The following is a 7,733-nucleotide window of genomic DNA, read 5'->3' on the forward strand; positions in this document are numbered from 1 at the left end:
TTAAAGAAAAATATTAACCAGAGTGGGCTTCACGTTTACAAAATAAAAAATATTTACCCTTATATATTTATTTATTTATTTATTTATTGTGCCATTAATCCTATTGTGTGTGTCGTTTCTTTAGCAAATGGTGCTGTCTAGTGTGCTGTTTATGTAATATAACTAAAATCTTATATTTTGTTTGGGACACATACTTGGCAGACAGGAAAAATGGAGTTGTGAATTTTTAGGATTTTTTTTCCAGCCTTTACATCACACAAGCCTACAGTTCTACAGCTTCACAATTGTTATCTTAATACACCAAAAATGACTAATCTGGATGAAGGACTGAGAAAGAGAATGAATAATAATCATTTTAGCCCAATATGATGTATTTGACGAACTGATGTCAGCTGGCCTGGCTGACAACAATATCGCCATCTAGTGGAGAACACTGGTAATGAAGAAAGTTCCATATAAACTCTCCATACAGAGCACAAAAACTGGCAAGGAATCCAAGCTGCAAATTTCTATCCAGAAACCTAATATCCCAGACTATATGTCCACATACCTGTGGCAGAAAAACAGACCGGACAGAACGCCAGTTTTTCACAGAACAGTCGAACACATTCAAATTCACAGGCAAATGACTGAATTTGTAATTAACCTGAGCTGCATGTTTTTGGACTGTAGAGGGAAACATGAGCACCCAGATGAACACTTATACAAACAAGATGAAAACAATACAGATGGCTTTGATTTGAGCCAAGGACCTTCTCACTAATGACTGAGATACTGAGACACATATCAAGGCAAGTCCAGCATCCACAGTCATTAGCACTGTGAAGTAAAGTCTCAAAGTTTCACATTTATGTTCTTCATGAATTTGATGAACCCTGACAAAACATACAATGGTGTAGTGTTTGATTTACAGTTTGCCACATCCATCATTGCGATCATTAAGCATGTGTGTGCTGTGTTTACACTAAATTCAACTGATCACATACATGGTGTACACAGTTTACACTCATACACTGGCTGAAGTGCTTGAGGAATCTGTTACTGTGTGCCAGTAGTATTTATGTATGTATGTTTGTCTCCTTGAATCATATCCACCAATTATAGCACCTTGTAAATGCAGTATGCAATGAATTGTGATGTGATCTGCAATACAAATGCCATGCTTAATGAAACTGCAGATGCCAATCACATAAACTGCATTCAACACTGCCGTGACACTCAGAAATAAAACCTGGAACACAGATAATTAAAGTCTAGTTGAGATCAAAATTTTCTTTTTCAAGCGTAACCAAGGGAGCGGAATGAAACACTGGTACAACAATAATTACAAATGGCATAAACAGACTAAGTCAACTGTAATATGCTAAAAAAAAAAAAAGGTATCAATATCTCATTAAGATGCAGTTTAAGAGGATAAATAATACCCTCTTACTGTAAGATGCGCATACTCATTTTCCAAAACTGTCTAGAATAATGTAAAAACAATACTTTCAAAAGCAAACACACTGACCAAGATTATTATTTTTCCATTTATAAAAAGAAAGAGTCAAGCTTCCTGGAAGAACTTGGGGAAACTGTAAGCAATGCTTTTCCATAGAGTATGTTATAGAAGTTTTATTTCTGTCAATGTAATAGAAATAAATATATATATCCTGTAGGTCATTACAATGAGAAACTTTCGTATTGTAGTGTAGTAGTATAGCATTAAGTAGTATTTCAATTTAAGGGGTAACTTTCTCAATATTTTGACTCAGGCCTACCCTCGCAAAGTCCCGTGCAGGAGCTAGCTTTCTGTCATTACTATCAGAAAAGGTACGAGGAAACATAGGCCTATGCACATTTGGAGAATCTTATCATTTTGAGATACAAATAATGTAATTCATTTAAGCCTAAAATACATCTACAACATAGATGTAATGGAACTAATAATAACAATAATAATGATCTTTATTTATAGTGCACTTTTCTAAACCCACGTTACATTGTGCCTTACACAAGGCAGCAGAATAAAACACGCAGGTTATATAAGGCAACAGAGTTAAAAGAAGCAAATCAGAAGTACAATTAATGTGTCGGAGTATTAGCGCAAATAAACCAAAGGCAGTATCACCAGCAAGAGGGTGATCAGTAAAAATCAATAAAACCATAAAAAATAAAGAGTTGAGTAATGTGGACAATAAAAGCTGAATCAAATACAAATTCAACAGTAAGAGTAAGAGTACAAACCGTAAAATCTATTACACAGAGACAAATTTTCCTCTGGTAGACAAATACAATTAATAAAAGCTGTATGATAAAAGTGTGTTTTACAAAGAGATTTAAAAGAGGTCACTGATTGTGCTGACCTGATTTCCTCAGGCAGCTTGTTCCATAGTTTCAGGGCACTGACTGCAAAAGCTGTCACCTATAGTTTTTTGCTTCGCCTCAGGAACAACTAAGAGACCTCTGCCCGAGGAGCTCAGGCTACAAGCTGGTTCATACGCTGAAGTAGTGCTGTGGTTGGGTTCGTGGTACCAGGTATCCGCACCAAAATGACAATCAAACGTGAAAATATACAATTCTCACAACTGATCCTCTTTGCTTTATAAGTGTATTCACAAGCGCCACAAGCTGAACAGCTGATCAAATTATACTTGCTACAACAGTGACTCAGCTTAATAAAAGTCGACTGTGGTGTCAGAGGATAAGTATGCAAAGTTCTGTCTGGTTGGTTAGGCGACATACCTGTCATACTTTATCCAATTGTTATTTGTCTGTCAAAGCTCAAACCTGAACTGAAAAAACAATTCGCAGAACAAAAAAGCAAAATGATCCCAGCAGCTTCAAGAACATGAGACTTGAATTTAAATTTGTTGAAGAAAATTTGTTTTTATGTCCTTGACTTTTACAAGCAGAAAATACACAAACTTGAAAAGTTGATAACAGCACTTAGTGACTTACTGTAACTGGCACAGAGGCTGCTGGTAACTGAACAGCTGACGACATTAAGGTCAAAGTCTCATCCTTTCCCACTGAAAAAAAGCAGTTAATACAAGTCATGTAGGAGTATCTATTTTGATGACTCCACACATGGCAGTTAATCACAAAACTTGTCATGGTGGAGTAAAAATCTAATGTGGTGTTTAATGGATGATGACCACTAAAAACTGAGAAAAGGTCATTTCCAACAGTAAGTCTCGGGGCCAATCATCAGCTGTTCTCATTTCCAAAGAAACGTGACCTCTTTCCTGTGGGATTGATAAAGTTGATAAAGTGTGTGAATATAGACAGAAAAAGAGATAAAAAGCAAAAATAAACAAAGAGATAAATGGAAACAGATATATGTAGATTGAGATAAATAGAATGAGGGAAGAAGAAAACAGAGAGAGACGAAGAGGCAGGGAGGTATTGGACCTGAAGGTTCCTGCAGAACTACATTCTTGTCAAAACAGTTCCCACACTGCCATAGTGTTTTGTTTTTTTTCAAATCTAGTAGTGTGGCTTGTTCTTCTAAACCTGATTGTAACGAACTTTTCCAAAATAAGAAAGCACTTCAATCTCTAAGAGTAATCTATAATATAATCACCTACAAGGCTTGTGGGTGATTATATTATATATTTTTATTTGTTTTGGTTCATGTGGTGTCCATCCCTTTATGCTACATACACTTTTTGACTATTTTAGGCCTATTTCAACAGTATCCTAAGACTATAATCCTTTATTAATGCAATAAACACGTTTAAGGAACAACTTGGGTAACTTGTAAAAGGTTTGTAAATATTAACCTCCTAGGACCTGGCGTCCACATATGTGGACCTCACATTTTGGGTTCTCTAGACCACAATATTAACTTTTTCTCAACAAGGGCCTGGTGACCACATATGAGGATATTATACTTCCACTCAGTAATCGAAATTTAAAACTAATGTCCTCATTTATGGACATCATTTTTCTCAGGTCCCAATCAGCCTAAACAGCAAAGAGAAATTAAAAATGCACGCCATGCAAGAGTTCGGGTCTTAGGAGGTTAAATTATTAAATTGTTATTTTGAAATTTGAGCAAGCTGATGATGCCGGCGCCTCTCTGACTGGTTGCTCTTTTGCTTGTCGTTTATCATGTATCACAGATTTGCATGATAACTGCCTCGTCGAAACTCTCCCCGCCTTTGCTGTTGCGGGTGAGGATGGCGCATGGCGCGCCACACCTGTCCTATTTGGGGACAGAGGCAGACAGGTAAGGCTGAAGCCACGCCCACTGGCAGGTTTCAGTCGGACTTGTTTTTTAAGACCAGCTGTTGGGGCTGTCAAAACACTCGAGTCTAAATTACTACAGTCAGTCTGGGAGTAAGAGCACGCACTTCAACAGCAGCCGCAATCATGCCGACGCGATCAACGGAGGAATGGATCCGGTTGTCCCTGCGTACCCCGGGCATCCTGATCTTCGGGATGGTCTTGGCTCCCTGTGGCTGGATCTTGGACCTGACCGCCACTGTGGCGCCAAACTGGAGGACCCTCCACCCCACCACCCTCCCGCCGGACGAGTTCATCCAGCAAGGCATCTGGGACATCTGCAGGGCCACCTCGACCTCCACGAGAGAAGAGTGCAACTTGCAGGATACCGAATACTTCAACAACCAGATCATTAATGTCGCTCAGGGTTTGATGGTAGCCTCCCTCATCGTGACTCTAATCGGGCTGGCCGTGGCAATCCCGGGGGTCCGCTGCTGGAAAGACAGGCCTAACTGGGTTGTGGCCGGCCTGGGCGGACTGTTGATCTTCCTCTCAGGCGTCATGACCATCATCCCCATCGCCTGGTACACCCACATCCTCAACGAAATCACATCGGAGACCGCGCTCACAGACGTGCGCGTCGGCTACTGCATCATCCTGGGATACATCGGCGGGATTTTTGAAATCCTGGGCGGCTTCGTCATGTTCATCGGGATCTGCCGTTGCTGCGGAGGAAAGAACCGAGGGGAGACACGGGTTGATGAAGTCATGGGCGACCGGTTTAGCCACCAGAAGCCGCCGCCGAGACGCGTAAATGTGCCAACCCTGGACCGGGCCAGGAGCAGCGCCAGCAGCGTCCCATACTCCAGGGATTCCATGGATGATGATGTGTCCTTCCCCCGGGCCAAGAGCCCCGCAGTTCGGTCAGTCAACACCTCTTACGCCGGTAGACCTTATGATGCCGACCTATGAGAAGCACATCTCCCACATCTGGCGACATTATTAAAAAAACAGGAAAAGGAAAACAACTTGAAGAGGAACTGAGAGTGGCAAAGATTCCATAAAGAAGCAATGGTAATTAGGATGACTTTATAGCGTTATTTATCTGGACCACTGTAGTAAAACAATACTAGAGATGATTACAATAAAACTGAAATCATTTATAATATTCTGGAAGAGATTGTGAACTTAAACTAATACCTAAAGTCACCCTATACACTCATTGTTGACTGATTACTGTGAGACCATAAATGAATGTTTCAGTGGTATCAAGAGATCAAATACCTTAAATATTATAAAATACTAGGTGTAAACTCACTATTAAGTGAAGCAGAATCACTTTAAATGCCTCTGAGTATTACAGTGTTTCACCAGTATAGGACAGTAATACTTGAAGGCCCGCATCTATAAAAGAGTAATATGTTTAATGTTTGAGTGACAGCTGTGGCTATAAGGATGAGACTAATTATAGGCTTAGCTTCATTATGATTAATTGTATTCTTTATAGTAAGACAGATGTGTGCCTCAAGCTGTGCAGTTATTGAATATTACAGTGGAAAGAGACTGCCATGAAGAAAGTCTGGAAAGGGAAGGATTCTGTGTTACTTTACCAGTGAACAAAAGCTACACTGTTTAGTACAGCTGAGATAAATTGATGTAAAGCTGAAGTTGCCTTCTGCAAGTGATGCTGAACTCCATTTGTAAATATTCTCACCTTTAAGGAAGCTTTTACATTTGTCTGTTTCATTGGCTGATGCATAAACCTTTTTCTTTTTTTTTTTTATGTTTCAGATTTTATTGTAAATACTGTATTCTTATGCACTTTACAATTACGGCCGACCTTTTTGGGCCACCCGTTGAGGTTGATGATATTGTCCTCAATGCTCTGTGATACAAGTGCTATTTTATTAAATGTGCACTGTGTTTCTGAATAACAGATGACTGAGTCTCTTTATCGTTGAACTCTTTTTGTTTTGCTTGGGTGGAGACAAGGCTGAAAAGTATTGAATATTTCATATTTTACTGCAGAAGTGCATGTAAAGAAAATACAACTTAAAAAAAAAAGAAATGTAAAACTCTAAAAAGCAGGGGTGACACAAGAAAAAAACATCAATTGAGAGCCATATTGATTTAGGCTTGTCTAAGGACTTTCCCTGTTAAGTGCATTAAGTGTCTGACTGATACAAACACATCACGTCCATAGGGCTCAAGAAAGGTTCAAACTCTTCCTTTAGTGCAAGAATTGTAAAAAAGTTCATATTTCAGAGAAGCAAAGTATAACGTACTTTATCATCTGTAACCATATAGTGTGATGGCTTCCTGCTCTGCCACACCTGGACAGATTCATAAACAAAAGGAAGGGGAGAAGTCATTATGGACACTGTTCAAACACACGTACAAACAGACTACTCTTTACAGTGGTGTTTTTCTTTCTTTGCCATCCAGTCTACTCAGTTTAAAACCATACTGACAATGTAGCCAGACCGGTTTGAGAGGCTGGTTTATTTGTGCCCCTGGTCTAACAGCATTACCTTCTCTGTTTAAACTGGCTTAACATCTCAACCAAGGCAACACTGTAGTGAACAATTGTCCCTGTAGAGCTCCCGGTAAGTCTTTTGTAGTTAAATTGGCCTCTAGGAAATCATAATGCAGTTCTCCCTGCAGGACCTGTTACATGCCACAGCCAATGACAGCTGAGCTACAATGAGCTTAGCAGTTTTGTTGGGTTTTTTTTGCCTTCTGAGGCACAGACTCTGGAGCAAAGCACTGACACTGTCATGTGAGTGGATCAGCAGATGGAAAATGCATAGTAAAATGTGGAATGGAAAAAGCTATAGTTATTACAAAAATGAAGTAGAATTTTTTTTCTTAAACAAAAAGATTGTTTAGTTAAACAGCCAATGTGCCGTCCTATGGTAACCAATTCCCTCTACTTTAACAATGCTTCAAAATACATTTTCTTATTAGTGTTACAAAGTTTGCAACAAATTAAAAGTAAACTGAAATGGAAAATCCTACTAATTGTGGCATAATATGCAAGATGTATAATGTATCATTCTTTTTTTTTTTTTAAAGTATATTTTTTTGGGCTTTTATGCCTTTAATGCCTTTAATGGACAGCACAGTGGAGAGTGACAGGAAACGGGGAGGCAGAGAGAGGGGGAATGACATGCAGTGAAAGGCCGTCCGATGCGGGATTCGAACCGGGCCGACTGCAGCGAGGACTGTAGCCTCTACACATGGGGCGCCTGCTTAAACCACTACGCTACACGACGCCCCTAATGTATCATTCTTGAATTGACAAAGCAGTATAACCATTGAATGTTGTCATAAAGAAAGTACGATACAGATTATGTACAGGTTCTCAAAATAAAAAGGATGCAATAAAGCAGCCAATTAGACTGATAGCAGTAATTAAAAATACTCACTTTTTACTGTGTAGAAAGAAGAGTCAGATTCATGAGAAAGTGACATCATTGTTTTCAGTGGATGTAGCAGGTTCAGATAATGCTGCATCAAAGTTT

General features: G+C 39.3%; 1 protein-coding gene across 1 annotated transcript; it reads left to right on the forward strand.

Moving 5' to 3' along the window:
* The first annotated feature begins 4,305 nt into the window (after window positions 1–4,305).
* LOC111652860 (claudin-23-like) lies at window positions 4,306–6,143 on the forward strand. The gene has a single exon (XM_023403250.2). The coding sequence runs from the start codon at window positions 4,357–4,359 to the stop codon at window positions 5,179–5,181; it is 825 nt and encodes a 274-aa protein (XP_023259018.1). The 5' UTR covers window positions 4,306–4,356; the 3' UTR covers window positions 5,182–6,143.
* The last annotated feature ends 1,590 nt before the right edge of the window (window positions 6,144–7,733 follow it).

Source organism: Seriola lalandi, unplaced genomic scaffold, assembly GCF_002814215.2.
Source record: "Seriola lalandi dorsalis isolate HSWRI2012SDOR001 ecotype SW California unplaced genomic scaffold, Sedor1 jcf7180002054085, whole genome shotgun sequence".
NCBI lineage: Eukaryota > Metazoa > Chordata > Actinopteri > Carangiformes > Carangidae > Seriola > Seriola lalandi.